The sequence below is a fragment of the Uloborus diversus genome, chromosome 7 (assembly GCF_026930045.1).
Source record: "Uloborus diversus isolate 005 chromosome 7, Udiv.v.3.1, whole genome shotgun sequence".
NCBI lineage: Eukaryota > Metazoa > Arthropoda > Arachnida > Araneae > Uloboridae > Uloborus > Uloborus diversus.
This window is the reverse complement of record NC_072737.1, coordinates 124,705,192-124,723,396: the sequence shown is the minus strand read 5'-3', so window position 1 is coordinate 124,723,396 and position 18,205 is coordinate 124,705,192. Positions and strand designations below refer to the sequence as shown.

The following is an 18,205-nucleotide window of genomic DNA, read 5'->3' as shown; positions in this document are numbered from 1 at the left end:
AAATCGTATAGACATTTTAAAAAGGTTAATAAATAAATAAAAGGGAAGTTGATTTAGTTATCATTTGTGATGGGAGTAATTCGGATGAAATCTTTTCTTTACTATTACTACTAATAATAAAGCTGAATGTCCGGATCTCTGTTAGGATGTCTGTGACGCGCACAGTGCCTCGACCGTTCGGCCGATTTTTATGAAATTTGGCACAAAATTAGTTTGTAGTATGGGGGTGTGCACCTCGAACTGATTTTTCAGAAATTCGATTTTGTTCTTCTTCCATTCCAATTTTAAAAACAGTTTACCGAGCAAATTACCATTTTGTGGACGAGCACATTATCATGATATGGACGAGCAAATTACCGTAACATGGGCTAGCAAATTGGCCAGAAAATCATTATCTATTATTTGTAAATATATAGGCGAACCAAATGACCTTTTAATTTTCTACTACGGGCAAAGCCGTACGGGTACCGAAAATTTTTGTAATAAAAGGGAACTGAAACACCCGAAATGTAGGCAAAACATTAACTAAAACAGTTTAAATAGTTGTAATAAATCATGTCAAGAGAACAAACTAGCTGAATAAAATGTAGTTTTGAGTTCCTTTTTAAAATATTACTCTCTGAAAGAAAAAAAAAAACATAGTACAACATAAAGATTTTTATTTAGTTTTCGTTTCAAAATATGATTTTTTGTTCTAAGGAAAATTATTTGCGTCAAATGTTGTTTGTTAAAGAGTAGAATTGACAAATAATAACAATAAAACTTTTTTCCTCAAGCAGAACCTCAAATAGAAATAATGTCATTGTTCTGCCTAAAATCATTGAAAAATAATAATTTTCCAGCTTTGCAACTAAAGTCCAAAACAAAACAATGGAAGTAACGTGGTTTTCAGAAGTAATGGGACTGTTCGAGAAAAACCATTACTTTCCTTTAGTGGTGCATTTTTATTTTGATATATTTATTTATTTATTTATTTATTTGCGAAGGGAGTGGATGGGGTTAAAATAAATTCGATTGTGGCTAGACAGAATGCATTTCTCGTGAAAAATCACAAAATGTGTGTAAGTGTGTTTTTTAAATTAATTTTGTGTTTAGAATTTTTTTTTTTTTTTTTTTGGTTTTAATTTGTCAAATCTACAGGGTTATTACAAATGGTGAACCCAATTTCAAAAACTGGTATTTAAGTATCAGTTCTAAATAAATAATACTTACAGCAAGGGATAGAGAACATGCCAAAGTTTTTTTTTTACCATTGCTTATAAATGTTTAATGTGTCCCCATTGTGCTGCACAAAAAACATCTAAACGATACATAAACTCGTCCCACACACGTGCAAGCATATCTTCTGTTACAGAATGCACAGCAGCAGTGATACGGTTCCGCAGATCGGTGAGAGTTGTTGGTAAAGGTGAGACGTACGCAGCTTCATTTACGTAACCCGACAAGAAAAAGTCTAATGGGGTGAGATCAGGAAATCTTGGTGGGCCGTGGCAATTGTTCCAGCGGCGCCGGCCTGGCAAAACCGTTACCAATCCCGAACATGTACAACAGGGAAAAAACTTTGACATTTCCTTTATTTCTTGCTGTAAGTATTATTCATTTAGAATTGATACTCAAATAAGCACAATTTTTTTGGAATTGGGTAGATCATTTGTAATAACCCTGTACTTTTCTTACTAACTACTAAAAACATTTTAAATTTTTGTAATGAATTCCTTCTAACACATCTTTTTAATTTTTCAATTTAGACAGATAGATTAGTAATAGAGAGAACATCAAGTTGCACAGGAGTTGCAGATAGAAACAATTTTTGGAAGGACGGTAGTTGGATTTGTGAAAACCCGTCGTCATTTGCGGTAAGAAAGAGTTATTCCTCATACACTAGACACAAATGAAAATTAAATTGTTTTAAGCGTAACAAGAACATATTATTAAGAACACATTTGTGAGGAAGTTTTAATACTTTCAGTGGCTGTAGTCACGCAGTAGAACCACCAATTTATATAAGCTTTTTCAAAAAATTTTTGAATTAAAATCGCTTGAGTCCTTTTCTTCAAACTTCAATGAACAACATTAAATTGCAGAACAACAAAAATATCTTTCTCCGTTAGAGCAATTTCTTGTTCAAATCTTCATATTCTCAATTTCTTGTTGAACTCAAAAATAGGAATTGTTTTTCAAATTTTTAATTAGCGCGGAAAGAGTGAGCCATTTTTTTTTTCATTTTACCTGAGGTACTCAATCGTATTGTTCTAAAAGATTTAAATTCATTTTTACATGCAAAAACACGTTTTTTTCCTGCCCTAGATGGGGGGGGGGGGGTTAAACAAATGGGAATACCACAACCTGCGTAAAAAAAAAATCCTTTTTTTTTTTTTTTTTTTTGAAAAATTTAAGTCTATATGATCAAATAAACCTACTTACAGTGTTTTTTCAATAGATTTCTAAAAAATTAATGACGCACCCCTGAAAGGGTTAAGAAGGAAACACGGTATTTAAACAAAATTTAATTTAATTCGTTGATATTTGAAGAAAGAATGATTTTTAAAACTTTCATTGTATGTTTTTCTTATCCATTTAATTACTCCACTTTTCATATTTTGTTTGTCATTTTCTACTTATTTCTTCAAAACCAATAATAATTTCAATGATAATGCGATGCAAAATTATTTAAGCAGATGTTCCGTTCATCCCTATGTACCATGCAATGTCTCCACAGCCTTGATGATAACCTTAACAACATCACACTGTTTTCTATCCCAGTTTAAGCAAGTTAACCCTCTGGAAAGCTATACAAACTATATAAACTATATACACAAAATAATAATACGAAGTAGACTAAAGTGCGTTTTAAATGTAATGTGAAAATAATAAATTTTAAGACAAATCATAAAATTTTCAGCGAATTGCATTTAAAAGAATGTGTGTAATGCCTTCTCTTGCGCCACCAAATTGAGTCATTTGTTTTGATAGCAGGAGTGTGTAACATTGAATTATTTTATTAGTAGACATTAGTGTATATAGTGGGTTATTTTGTTGCAATCTGTCACGAAACTATCTGGACGAAAATTCGTAATGTACATCAGCATGTATTTGAGTAAAAGAGAGACTTAATCACGTTTTGTTTTTCTTTTGGAAAAAAGAAAGCAAAATAATGATCTATGTTGTGTTCATATGGCCAGAGAAAAAAAGCACATCCTCATCCTCATATATATATATATATATATATATATATATATATATATATATATATATATATATATATTAGCGAATGATCGAGTAACGCTTATCTTATTATATATAATCAATAATGAAACTCGTGCCACAGCATGATAATTTGATAATATATTTTGGTAGTGTTTGACATGCAGGGGAATGCTTTATTTTGACAAGGCTGAACTGGATCCAGAAACTTAACTGTTTTACTGGTAAGACTGTCACTTTAGGAGAATGAAAAGAAACGAAAAAGGGGTCAACTATTAACTATTGACGCTATCTACTGGAGTTTAGGGTTCATCCAGTGGAGTTACAGTCAAAATTTCAACTGTCAAAGTATCACCGAACAGGAAATTGCTTCGTTTAAATGTAGAACAGTGACGGGCGACTTTCTAGTAATACAATAGCGAAAGATCAGGTACCGTTGGCGTCATCAACAATGAAACTCGCGCACACGGCATGATAATTTGATAATATTTTTTGGCAATGTTTGACAGGCAGGGGAAATCTTTATTGTGACGAGGCTGAACTGAATCCGGTCCCGAAACCGTTTTAACGGTAAAACCGTCATTTTAGGAGAGTGAAGAAACGAAAAAGTGGTCGACAGTGGGCGTTATCTACTGGAGTTTAAGGTTCATCCACTGGAGTTAGGGTTAAAATTTCAACTATCAAAATATCAGCAAACAGGCGATATCTTCGTTCAGAAGAGTAAAGGCAATTTTCACCCGTCATACCTTGACAGGCGACTTTCTAGTTTCATTATATTTGTCAATTTTACATTTACAAAGCGTAAACTGTTTTCCCTGGAGTCACAAGATTCTATCAATTGGTTTGATAGAGTGCGTATGCTCATTTGGTCAGTACGTATACTGGGTGAACCAAAAGTATTGAGCGCATTTCACTTATATATTTATGTGCCATGCCGTTCACGACCAAACTGATCCAAGAGACCGACTCCTCGAAATGAACGGTGCTGTACGATCTTCTAAAAAATGAACAGATGTTCTTTTTAACGATAATATTTTAATTAGTTCTCTCACAGTTACTTTTTTTAAAAAAATATCTTTTGATATAACTTTTATTTTATGCACGTTCAAAATATTTTTTTGTTTTCTTTTCACTTGTGACAAATACTTGGAGATGAGAATTTTCTATTTGGAAATAGTGTACTATTCACACACATGCGAGTTTCTTTGTTGTTTTTCATTAGTACTGGAAATGCACTGTGGGACGATATTCAGTGTTTTTTTAAAAGTTATTTTCTAGAGTCACTTAAACTTAATTTAAAATAGAATGGATCTGTAAAATAAAAAGATTGCTATTTTGTAAAATTCACGCATACGCGTTAACTAATGTTCTTATCGTTTCTTTAAAGTGTTCACACTATAAGCAATAAGAAATTATACAAAAAATAACTTGTATTGAAAGTTTTAAATTTTTTCTATGAAAAAGGTAATTTCATTCATAAATAAAGGAGAAAAAATTTCAATGCTTCTGCGGCGGATCCAACACAAATTGAAAGAACAATTGAAACGGTGAGAAGGGGATGTAAGTGGACATTTTCAAGTTTTGAGTAAAATGCGTTTAAAGGTATGGCCCTAGGCAGTCCTTCAGTAAAAGGTTTTCCTAAATCATGTTGTATAGCAGTATCTCCCAGGCCTATAAATACTATCTCTTTTCCCAAAACAGAGGAGAGGTTCAGCTACTATTTGTGTACTGGTTATCTACAAAATTTTTAATTTTGGTACTTACATCTCTTTGCTTCTCACTGCCCCAATTAACGACTCAATTTTTTCCCATTTTTCTAAAAAAACTTACTAATAACTCTTACGTCTTCACAAAAAGATTAAATTCGATTTTTTTAAATACTGTATGTTTTTAATTTAAAAATTTTATGTTTGTGGAAATTTTTCTATTTCAGTTTCGGTGTGGACAACAAGTGACAGAATCTTTTTTGAATCCGGACATAGTAGTAAGTTTAAATACGTGTTTTCATGATTGGCGTGGTACTTGTAATAAATACATGATGTCAATGCTTATTAAGTCTATCGCAAGCATTAAATGATTGTGGTTGTTGTTGTGTGCCACCTAGGTTGTCAATTTGGGATGCGCTGCTTCACTTTTCCGGCTCTGTATCGTAATTTGGTGTGAAGTTCGACTTCCACAGTACACGCATGATATAAGGATCCGTTTATAGGGTAGGCAACCATTCACACAAAGAAAGAACAAGGACAGGAGAGAGAAAGTACTTGCATGCCAAAGCCGGGTTTGAACCCGGACCTTCCTGTTGCAGTCAGACTTCGCTGACCACTACACAAGGCAGGCGGCATTAATTGATTGTAAAATTGTTAAATCAAAATAGGAAGTAAAAAGGAAAACTATAAGTAGATATCTGAAGCTATTGACGTAAGTAGAGTCTGTCTCTGAATTGCAGGTTCACTTGCAGAACGTAAATTTTTCCCAACGTTTAGGAAAAACCACAAGTAGATGACACCGCACTAGTAACACTTGCAAGTAACTTGTTCCGTAAAATCCCATTTTATTGTAAAATTTTACGGTCGAATAAACGGGAGTTTAAAAACGCAAAATGCGCGCAGCAGGTCTGTGATCTCGAGACCTTCGGATTGACGGGTGGCTTTGTTGCTGACCATACGAGTTGGAACACATCGAGTGAGGGGAAATGCAATGTTATCTGCTTCGCATTGTAAATCACGTGGTGTAAGTATCACTTGCCGCTGCAATCGTTTATTTTTTCGGTACAATTCACTGTGATATTTTTCTGTATTGTAAACACTCAATTTTATAGTATTATTTACCGTAACTGTTACTTGAATTTTTAACAGTGTAGTCATTTTCTTCTACAAGCGATAATAGTGGAGTGAATTCTCAAAACCTTTTACTATTGAGTAGCCCGTATTTTGTCGAAACAAATGACGTCTTATTCAGATTATTTTATGAAGCCATTCCCAAGACAGTGTAAATTGATTTCAATATGGCGAGTTGGGGCAAGTAGGCGACATTTTTTAGGGTAAATGTGTAAAGTCACATATTCACCCCCCCCCCCCCAGCAACATTTTAAGCCTGAAAACGATAAATAACTGAAGCATAAGTTATGTAAAATGCTGACTTAATGAAATAATTGCATTGATTTCATTACGCTTAAGTTTATAATTTCTTACACATACGTCTGTACAATCTTACATTTGGATGAGCTCACTTGGATTGAAAGATGAAATGTTAGTATGTTTTTTTTAAAACAACGCCAATAACAGTTATTGGCAAAAAAACAACCTTCTCTTTCCTCAGTCGTATTTTGATAAATAGAATAGTTTAATCTTTTGCACATTGGAAGTATTCCTATTTCAGTCAGACTAGTTTTCGGTGAAACAGTTACGTAAAATAAAAAAAAAAAAAACAATATTTTACTGACAAGTTAGTCTAAAAAATTACCACCATTGAAATTTAAATGCTGTTATTTTATATTTTACATTTTTTAATGAATTTTTTAATTAGTAACCGTATTTCATGTTTCATTTTAGCCAGTACTAGTGCAAGATGTTGCTGATGAGCTAACACTAGCGGAAAGAAGGAGAGAAATAAACACCCTTAGATTCGTTGTAAGTAAAACAGAAATGTTTTCTTTTGGGATTCATTGCATGTTTACATGTCTTCCATGTCATTGAATGTAAAGGAAGAAAGTAGAACAAAGAAAACACCATATTTCCAAGACAATTCGGACCAAAAACCTAATTGAGTTTTTAAAATATATTTTTGTCACCAACTTGGGGGGGGGGGGGGAATTCGATATAAGGTTGAACGGTCCCCAACTTATGACATTACTAGTTTGCATTAAAATAAAATTGGATATTCTGCAGAATTCTGCATTGGATTTCTGCATTGATATGCTGCAGAAAAGTGCAAAGCGTTCTTTATGGAATTAGATAACCGTTCAAAGGAGTCCAGTACACAACTTGACTATGCAGTTCCTGCATACGTAATTTTAGCCTTCTGCTTCCTTAAAGCCTCTGTATAAATGAGTCGGCGCATCAGCTTAAGATCAGCCATTTTTAATCGGAGCGCGAGTTTGTCTTTTCTGGCGAGTTATCGCGTTTGTTGAGTTTTCACTGCGAGCAATTATTAGCCACACAAGTAAATTTTTTTGTTTAATAAAGTTTTTTTTTCTGGCCAGTTTGGCAAAACCCGAAACTTTGCTCTGGTAACCCCGCCACAGTGAAAATCCGATCCAAAATGGCAAAATTTAAGCTGATGCTTCGGCCTCTTATATAGCGGCTGTATACTTCCCTATATGTTTTAGAGTTTAGGTAAGAATAATGGCTTTCATGGCCGGTGTCAATAACATTCAAAGATTCTAGGCTGTTGTGTCGTGGTCCGAGTGTAGCATCTCCAAACGTTTTGACAGCATCTGCGGCGGTCGTCTTCAGTAACGGCGTGGACAAAGCTTCCAGTGAAGCGACTACTTGACAACTGACGCAGATGTCTAAATTGTTCCTATATTTATCGGGGAAGCACTAGCGCCCTCTTCGTTCTGGTTGGAGATTGGCTGATGGACGTACTCGTCACTGGTTGGCAGAAGGCTTCTCTCAGGATGATTTTTCTGAGTATAAGAAGCCAGACTTTGTTGATGTTTACCCCGTCTTCCTTCCTCTTAAAAGTGTTGGAATATTTGAAAATCTCGGAGGCTTTTTTGTGTAATCTGGCGTAATAGTGCGAAGCACTTGAAAGTAATTTAGGTCTTTTTAAATTTAATGTCGTGGATCCTATCACTAGCGCAAACAGAAATACTTTCTGGAGGGTTTTTTTTAATCAAAAAACCTCTAGAAAGGGTTTGTTTGATGTAAAATACCTTCTGGGGGGCTTCTTTTAAATAAAAAAAACCTGAGAAGGGACTTTTTTTTTATAATCAAAACTGCATTTTCATATGAATAAACTACTGTTTTAGAATTTGCATTTATGTTAAAACCAATGGCTCTGGGGGGGTGGGGTGTTTTCACCCCCCCCCTCCTGCTGATTCCATCACTAAAACTGTGTTCCGCTCGGTGTGACCCAGACGGCAATTTTTTGATATTCGATTCTTTGTATTAATGCTTCTTTTCGTCGTTCCAATGTAGGCCGATCCGCAGGAACAGGGAGTCTTGTAAACTCCTGTAATGGACAAAGTATCTCTGGCAACTTTCACTGATCGTAGTAGGTCACTAATTCGAAGGTTAGTCCTGAAAGCAGTCTTTATATTGTATCGGCAAAAAGTCTCAATTTTATCGGTGACGTCCTCAACGTAGGAGGCTGTAGAGTTTACCAGGTCTTCTTTAGGGGATTGTCTTTCAGTTTTGGGGTTCTTTTCATTTTTGAGTTGTCGGATATACGCACATATATGTGTATATACATACAAAACATACATTACATTTATACATATTACATTCATGAATATTTATACATACATACGTACATAGGCCCATACATGCAGATGTCACGAAAACACTCGTTCTAATTAAGTTCCAGAGAATAAAAATAAATATATTTTTCATGGTCGCATGAAACCTTTTGCATGAAAACTTCAATTCTTGTTTAATTAAAAATACATATTATTTGAGATTTAAAGTTGCAGTTTTGGTTTTAAGATTTAAAAAAAGTAATATTTAAATAGTTAGTTACAGTATTTTTAGTAAAGACATATTTCATTTTTAATTATCTAATTTCTTTCTGATTTTCAGCCATGTTTCTTGAATTTCATCGCATCTTGCCAGTCAAATCAACCGCAATGCTGATAAATGTCCACGCCAGTATGCAGAGGATTCACAAAATACTTATGAAATGGCTTCTCAAATTTTTGATTTACATTCAATCATAGATTTTTGGCTGAGAGTGTTACATAGAGCTTTGAGGAATTGTATGTTATGGAAGCAATAAGAATTGGATTACAAAATAACCCAACTTTACTCGAGCTAGCCTGTATTTCAAGAAAAAAATATTCGGTTGATTGTTTTGGCAAATAAAATACTCCGAATGATTTTATGTGTTGTACGATTGATGTTAGTTCACACCTCTTTTTCTGTTTTTAACTTTATTTTTATTTATTTATTTTTCTGAATGTGTTTTTGTTTTGGTGGTGCAAAGTTTTTGATTATTATTATTATTATTATTATTATTATTATTATTATTATTATTATTATTATTATCATTATTCTATCATTATTATTATTCTTAGCGAAGGGGATACGTTTTCGTGGTTTTGATGCTGAATCAATAATTTAAGGAACAACAGATTGACAATTTGTACATTCCAGGATTCAGATTGTTTTTTAAACATATGAAAACGCGTAATAAGACAGAGAGGAGAAATACCAATGAACAGTATGTGTGAATTGCAAGGTACATTAACACATAATCAAACGACTCCATTTTGAAGTTGTCGACAGACAAAACTATTATTTAACAAGTTAAGACTTTCCTGTTGAATATACTGAAGAGGTAGGAATTTATTCGAACTAACAAAACAAAAAAGTTCAGAGGGCATTTCTGTACTGAAATACACATCCACCACTGTTTCAGTGTTTGCCAGTTTCTCACCCATAAGAGAATGTAACACATTAACTCTTACTCATGTAATCATGCAATATAAACTTAACTATAAACTTTGATTAAATAATTTTTAAAAGCTCCATTATTGCACCATACGCAACTGACATCGATCATACATCAACATACTGCATTTAATTTATTATTATTATTATTTTATTTTAAAGAAAGAGATGGGAAACAAATTCCAGTCATTTTGACCGTTGACACGAGAAGAAGAGTGCATTGAAACCTTTGTCTCTCCAGGCTAAACATTCAAAGTCATGTCTTCCAATGCAGGCACTCGAGTTCCTTTGTGAAATATACCTTTGAGGACTCGAAAAACTGAGAAGAAGAATCATAAATGTAAGTTTTCAAGTAAATCACGGAGAAGTTGTTCCAAAACGCAGAACTTACCCAGAAATATAGCTTAGTTTGTGCTCGCCATTCTAATCAAAATATCGTTTGTCAAATTGAGTTTTCTAGCTAAATTTTTTACCAAAACGGTAACTCCGCAGTGACTGCACTAGAAATGTTAAGTTTGAAGGGAATGTGAAAAAATTAATTGACCGTCAAAAATCTTCAATTAATGACTGGGCCATTTGAAAAAGAAAAGGTTTATTTCATGTTCTTTCTAGAAGAGGAAGAAGACCTGTTTCGGCAGAAGTATACACATTGTTACACTTCAGCTGGAAGAGAAAGAAGAATTTCTAACTTTTTTTTTACACGCTAGTACTAGTGCCTCAGTTCAATTTGAAGAAAACAGCTTTTGCAGTTCAAAAGAACAATTCGCCAACTCCAGAGCTAGAATACGCTACCTTGCCGCAATTAACAATACTGCCGAAAAAGGTAAAACATTCCGTTCCACGTGTTTTCTTTCTGGTAAATTACAGGCTTCAGAAAGTTTATGGTGTAATATAATTTCAGAGGAATGGAAAAGAAAGCTTTCCACAAACACTATGAAAAAGTACTGTCATTCACTAAGCTTCAAAGCAAGTTATAAGTTCCGGCATTTGTTTGTTTTACCTTTTTTTATCCGCCATTAGACTATGGTTGCAGCGCCCCTATTGTTTATTGGAGTTGTGAATACAAAACTTTAAATAATCATAAAAATTTAGATAAAACAATTAAAGAAGTAGGTTGTTAACCTGTTTTAATATGAAACATATTTTCCTAACATAAAACTTGAGGCACTGATTCTTTAAAATTAATTTAGAACGTATTTACAATCAATAACAACACAACTTTCAACGGAGCAAATTCATATAAATTAGGTCCAAGAAATTCGATCTTTGATTGCTTTATCGGAGCCTTAAAACGTGTGACTGCTGTTCAAAGTTTATTGCATTTTTCAAATGAACATTCCTCTAACTCATGCGTGTGTGTAAGATCATGCACAACACATGAATATGCAAGCTGAATCTACACACCATAATAAGTTTAATTCGTGAATTTCTTCTTTCAAAACGGATGCTTTGCTACATTATTACAGGGATTAGCTAATAAGATGAGCTGATGAGGAAGAAAAAAAAATCACCTGTTTTCTAGGAGTTACGTGGAGATAGTGTTGTGGATTTAAGGACTTGAAAATTTGCTCTTTAGTTTTTTGGCGTCATTTCTTCCTTCTTTAGAGGGTAATGTTTTTGGAAAAGTACAGTTAAAAATAATTTTATGTTTAAGAAAATGGCATTGGATATAATCAAAAGATCCAATCCTCATATGAATAATAGCCTATGATAGAGTAACCCGCGTGTTTCAACAATGAAACTCGCGCCGCCGCATGATATTTGATAATATGCTTTGGTAATGTTTAACATGCAGGGAAAGACTTTATCGTGACAAGGCTGAACTCGATCCGGTAACTTAACTGTTTTACTGGTAAAACTGTGTCATTTCTGGGGAATGAAGAAACGAAATCAATAAACGCTATCTACTGGAGTTTAGGGTTAATTTACTGGTGTTAGGGTCAAAATATCACCAAACAGGCAATTGCTTCTGTAAAATGTAGAAGCGTAGAAGCAATTTTCACATGTCATATCTTGACAGGCGACTTTCTAGTTTATGATAATAGAAAAATATCAGCCTGTCCAAAAGCTCATGCAACATAGCGATTTGTCGAGCGTTTATCACGTTCATGTATCGGAAAATTGAGCTATGTTTTTATTATATTTTGCAGTTAAACATGGGCGATATGTGTAGTTCAGAAAATTAAAAATTTCTGAAGCGTGCCTCAAGATAACGTCAACCAATAAGATTGGTGTGTACAAATGGCATATTATTAAAGAATTGAACAGCGTCAGATATATTAACAGCACACGATACATAACAAATTTACAGAAAATTCATACGTTGAAACGAAGCATGCCTATTTTTGTTGCAATTTTATTTATATCCTTAAGTTGAACGGTACTGTTTAGTGCGTAGAGGAATTCTACTCACTGATAACTTTTCAATTAAAAGTACAAAACCGATAATCGGAAAATAAATAAAATTTCAATCTAAAAGCCAAACGAAAATAGTGTTTGCTGATGACGTAATTCAGGAGAACTACTAAGATTTATTATTTCGGCAACTATAATTATGTTGCTGTTGGTAATTTTACTACATTTACTTTTCTTTTTTTGTTGGTCATTTAGCAGGTTTACCCGAAATATAGATGCCTCACTTGCCAAATCGATCAATTCTATGAAACAACACGTCGGGAGAAGTAATAAAGAAGATAGTGTTATCCATAGGGGTGAATAGGCCCTCGTGTTACATTTCCTGCCATCACATGGTCAGAAATGTACTGAACCAAAACTTATTTATAAATTCGCATGCTAAGCATTGATAAAGCACTATTAAAGCAGAAATGAGGATTTTTTGTAAGTGGAGTTAATCGATTTGGCAACTAATGCATCCATATAACAAACCATAGAGAATATAGTATTCGATAGCCGGGTAATTCATATAATTCAGCATTTGATTATAAAAAAAGAGAATTTTTACGCTATTATATTGAATGTTTGAGGAAGAAGCTATTGTCCACGTTCATATGAGGCTCTGTTAAGTCTTGAAGAACTGAAAAACATAACAACAAACATTTGTTTTTCGGTAATGGAGACTTTCGTTTTGTTAGCCAAATAAACATAATCATATGTGTATATAAATTTTCAAAGGTGTTTTGTGTGGGTCCGCCATAACTTCCTTGATACTTCATCAAAGTTCATAAGTGAGGCATTCTTTCAAAGATTGTTTTAATCACTATCGGCAAAAACTAAACATACACATCCCATTTCACCTGGAGCTATTCATCGAAAAGTTACACTTAAAACATCGTCGATGATTTTCTTTCTCGGTTCTAATCAGGGGTTCTACTGTAATGTTAAAAGGCAGATTCTTATGTGCTGCCATCTAGGACGGCGCAATGAGAACAAAACTAATTTCATTGAAAAAAAGTTTAGCAATATTGTATTTTGAAAAGTGCTGTTAATATGTAAATCTGCTCTTCAAATGGCAAAACGTCTGTTTGACATTGTATTTAAAGAAGTGCTATAAATAAGTAAATAATTTCATGCTTTTAAAAAACCGCATTGCACATTTTTGAATGCGTTTTTCACATTTCAAAAGTTAAACTATCTCTGAATGAAAGGAAGACAGCCTGTTCGAGAACATATGTTTCGCAAGGATCATTTCTGATTTCATTAACTAGGCATTTTTCACGTTCCGTTTTGTACCGAATTTTCTGTAATTAATGTTACCGTCAACAAGATTCAATCAGATGGGGCTGATAACTAGGAAGTTAAGCGAAAATTGTAATAATGGAATGCAAGCCTGCTAAAAGTTCATGATAGTGATTCGGAGATTTTATTGGTTTACGATTAAGAGTTGGAAAATCCTTCCGAAATGACACAAAATCACGAAATTAAAACCTGTCATTTAAAGTCTTGGGATAATTATTGACGTATTGTAAAAAGAGAAAAGCAGAAAGCAAGACAGGTAAAATACTATTAATGTGACACTTTATCTTCTCAAGCACCCCTGCAGCAAATTCTTCAATAAGTACATGACAGTACATGAAATATACCGCCAGCTCAGTCACTCCAGACAAGGACCGCAGTTTCATGCTTATCAAACTTTAAAAAAAACCTGAAATTTTTTCGGTAAAAGTAACAGGCATCCATGTTGCCAGCAACTCCAGGGACGTAACTAGAGGGGGGTAGACGGGGCTCGTGCCCCGGGCGCCATATTTTAGGGGCGCTAAGCGGAGTAAGTAAATGCTCAAATTTATTTTTGTAAAAAAAAAGGACAAATTATAAAATGTCCAAAAAAAAACCTCTCAGTGCGGGCGCTGGCAGAAAGCTTGCGTGGTTTACCGTGGATCAAGAGTGGTAAAGATAGAAGGAAAGAGAGTGAGGAGGGCACAGTAAATAGCATGAAAGTATTTTCTTAGAGTGACTAATACTTGTTATCAGGGTTGTGGAGTCGAACAGATTTTGGGGTAAAGGAGTCAGAGTCGTTTGAAAATATGCCGACTCCGGGTTTCTTTTTTTTCCTTAATTTTCAATCTCTCCATGCACTAAAAAAAAAAAAAAAAAAAACTGACGACCATTTAATTTGATTAATGTATAAAGGCCTACTAATAAGAAAACAACTGTCGTTGCGGCAATCAGCTGTCTTGATTGTTCATCGAACTTTCTGTAACAGCTACCTACGCTGTTTCCGAGTTTGCTTATTAGCTGTCTTAACTATATTTAACTGATAACTACTATCAGCAAACAATTTTGTTGCCTAACATTTTCTATAAGTAATCACTTTCAAATAATAATAATAATAATAATAGTATTTAATATATATATATATATATATATATATATATATATATATATATATATATATATATATATATATATATATATATTTTACCTCGATCTCAGTTATAAAATAGTGAAAGGAATGTATGTATCGCTTGAGCAAGTCGGGAAATTTCTGAGGGTGCTTTGTAAATTCAAACAAGTGTTGGCACGAAAGCGCCCGGGAAAGAAGGACCCCCCCCCCTCTCAAGAAAAGTTTTTTGACTCAGGAAAAGAGATTTTTTTTTTCCTGTAATCGCTTTTTCTCACTTTCAAAAATTGAAGGCACAGAATTTGATCTACATCTATTTGTTAAACATTAAAGGGGAGCAAATTAATTAACTTCACTTTACTAATCTCAACTATTGGATAGTTTATTTTCTAATTGAATTTCTAACTTTTTATTCAACTTAGGTTTACAGTAAAATACAACGTGAAAATTTCATAAAAAGGAATTAATATTTCAATCTCTGTTTAAGGGTTTTCTCCCTTTCCATGAGGGGGGAGGGTTGAAAAAAATAAAATAAAATAAAAATAAAAAGAACCCGGAGTCGGTTTTGGAGTCGGACGATTCAAAATCCTGGAGTCGGAGTCGGCCATTTTTCTTCAAACTCTGCAGCCCCCTGCTTGTTATATCTTTTTTTAAAGAACCTCCCTCTCGGAGGAGGAATATAGGAGCAAAGCTATGGGAAGTACACACCAATACAAAACAGCGATAATGGTCAAATGTCATTTTTCTACAATTAAACGTAATAAGGCTGCCAACATGATGTCTTCCTCTCATTTACAATGACGTGGAGCTTGTCACCCTACTGGCCCCTAAAGGAAAATCGTTATACTGTTCTCTTGGCCTAGTTTAGTTTACAATTTTTCTCATTCTTGAAGAAAAATCTCGCACTATAATAATGGAGATTCAAAGTACGAGAGGCTGCCTATTTTCCTTTAGAAAATACTAAGGTTTTTTAAAGATAAATTGAGCTAAAATGAGAAATTTTAGACTTAGTTTCGATATATTTTCCCCACCCATACAATATTTTAGATATGATTGCATCATCTACTTCAATTACCTAATGTGTTAGAAATCGACTATTTTTTACACCTCTTGTTTTGCTTTAGTACTTTTGATGTATATTTATATTTACAGTTTAGCAACTTCGTTTATCTGGCTCCCGTTTATCCAGATCTCCGGATTATCCGGATCAAATTTGTAGAGTTAAAAAATATATTCACTAAAAGGATAATTCTAAGTTAATAATAGTAAGAACGAAACTATAAATGTGCGAAATATTGGCTCTTTTTGATTAAATACACAACTACTATATATAGGTCGTGCAATAAATTAGTCATCTAATAAACAACGTGACGTATTTGGAGTGTCACTCTCACACCACTGCAGCTGAACTATAACTTAATTGCGAATTAATTACTGCTTATTATCCGTATTATCCGGATTTTCGTTTATTCAAATTGCCTTTTGTCCAAGTTAGTCCTTAATGTATGAATAAGGATGTACTGTAAATGGAAATAACCTGAAAACATGTAAGGTTAATACGTTTAAGATTTGTGTTTTTTTTTTCAAAAAGTTAATAGAAAAAGTTTTGATTTCAAGCACATTAGGTATCTGTTTTTCTATTAAATGTTTTTCAGACGTAAACTATATACCAGAGATGGTGAACGGGCGTCCTTTATAAAAAAAAATAGCTCTTGTAATAATTAATATTTAACTATACAGGTTGCGATAATTTAAAATGTGTTGCATATAAAATTATCAAGGTAATATTCAAATATGACATTCTGTTCGTTTCGAGCTATTGTAAGTTGCCGGCTTAAAGTCAATATACTAAGTAGTAGTAATATTTAATTAATTTCACGTGAAAAAGTGGCGCGAGTTTCATTGTTGAAACAAGCGGGTTACTCGATCATAGGCGTGTTATAGGAGGATTATTGCGACATGTTGTTGGCTTATCAACATGTGCGGTCACCTTGATCACTGCCTAATTTAAATTTATATTTTTAAAATAAAAAATTTAAAATATTTTTTTATTGGGAAGGGGTGGGGGCGCAGAAACGAGGTTTTGCCCCTGCTCGAAAATGACCTAGTTACGTCCCTGAGCAACTCTTACCGTAAAATCTAGTTTTACTGCAAAATTTTTCGGTAGAATAAACGAGAGCTAAAAAACGCAAAACGCTAACTGGGTTCAATCTCGGGATCTTCGCATCGGCAAGCAGCGTTGCTGACCACTATAACAGCCTGGTCACATCGTGCGAGCGGAAATACGGTCTTAAGTGCTTTGCACTGTAAGTCACGTGGCGTATTAATTGGGGCTGCAATCGTTTATTTTATATTGAGCAATCACGATTGCTTATTGCTTTCATTTGGCTGACCTTGACGTTACGGTTCCTTTTTCAGCTTGGACCAGGGCTGCAGCACCACCGTCCACCGGCGGCGGCGCGGCTGGTCGAGCACTGTCCACCGGAATCCACTTTTGCTGGGCGGTGGCGTCCATGTCCTACACACGCATGGTCATATACACTCCACTACGTGCGCACGCCTTTACACACATACACACGCCTACGTGCACACACGTAAGCCTACACACACAACTATACACACGTAACCACCCAGGAGGAGGGACTTGGGGGAGGGGGGAGCCGTTTCTAGAAACAATAACTCTAATCAGTAGGGTCTTGTCGCAACTCGTGATTGCGAAACACATAATTTGAATTCAAAGTTTCGGAATTCAAATTAGAATTAATTGGGGGAAGTAGGTCATATTAAGTTTAACTTTTTTTTTCTTTTTTTTTTTTTCGGTTGGTGGAATTTACTGCAATTTTTTTCTGTACTGTAAACACTCCATTTTGCAGTAATATTTTCTGAATTTTTAACAGTGTAGCACTCATTAGCCCGGCATAGGAAGTGACTGAGCTGGAGGTGGAAAACCTCTTAAAGAAGCCAAGCGTGCCAAACAAACTGGTAGCTAATATAGAATCAGCGCAGACCAGACGAATGACCGAAGCAATGGTTCGGTTCAACTCGAAGATTGGTCAGTGCTAATTTTATATTAGCTACCACAGTTTGTTTGGCACTCTTGGCTTCCTTAAGAGGTTTTCCACTTCCAGCTCAGTCACTTCCAATGCCGGGCTGATGAGTGCTAATAAGCGCGAAACTGCAGTCATTGGCTGGAATGACTGAGCTGGCGGTGTATTTCATGTATTTCTGCCTTAGCCTTGGCTATAGGGCGGTAACTTACTGAAAATACGAGACAGTATTTAGCGCCGTTTCTCGATCTCATTTCTAACGGGTAAAATTCCATTTGTGACTGTTTTACGCACACATTAATCGCTTTTCTTTTTTTAAACACGATTACTGTCTCAATTTTAATCAAAGACCAAGGGTCGAATTTTTAAACTGGAAAAAAGTTTTGAATGGTAGCTTTGAAGCAACCATTTGTTACATCCGATACAGTTTCTCAATTTCGGGCCTGAATTGAGATTTTAATCAAAGACCAAGGGTCGAATTTTTAAACTAGAAAAAAAGTTTTGAATGGTAGCTTTGAAGCAACCATTTGTTACATCCGATACAG

At 34.4% G+C, this 18,205-nt stretch overlaps 1 protein-coding gene across 1 annotated transcript in view; it reads left to right on the top strand.

Moving 5' to 3' along the window:
- The window catches only part of LOC129225581 (uncharacterized), an 18,392-nt gene extending 9,146 nt beyond the window's left edge, over positions 1–9,246 (top strand). Inside the window, exons 4-7 of the mRNA XM_054860032.1 lie at positions 1,749–1,856; positions 5,138–5,188; positions 6,756–6,833; positions 8,946–9,246. Coding sequence (XP_054716007.1) covers positions 1,749–1,856; positions 5,138–5,188; positions 6,756–6,833; positions 8,946–8,999 — 291 coding nt within the window. The 3' untranslated portion in view covers positions 9,000–9,246. The remainder of the gene's footprint in view (positions 1–1,748; positions 1,857–5,137; positions 5,189–6,755; positions 6,834–8,945) is intronic.
- Positions 9,247–18,205: the final 8,959 nt, after the last annotated feature.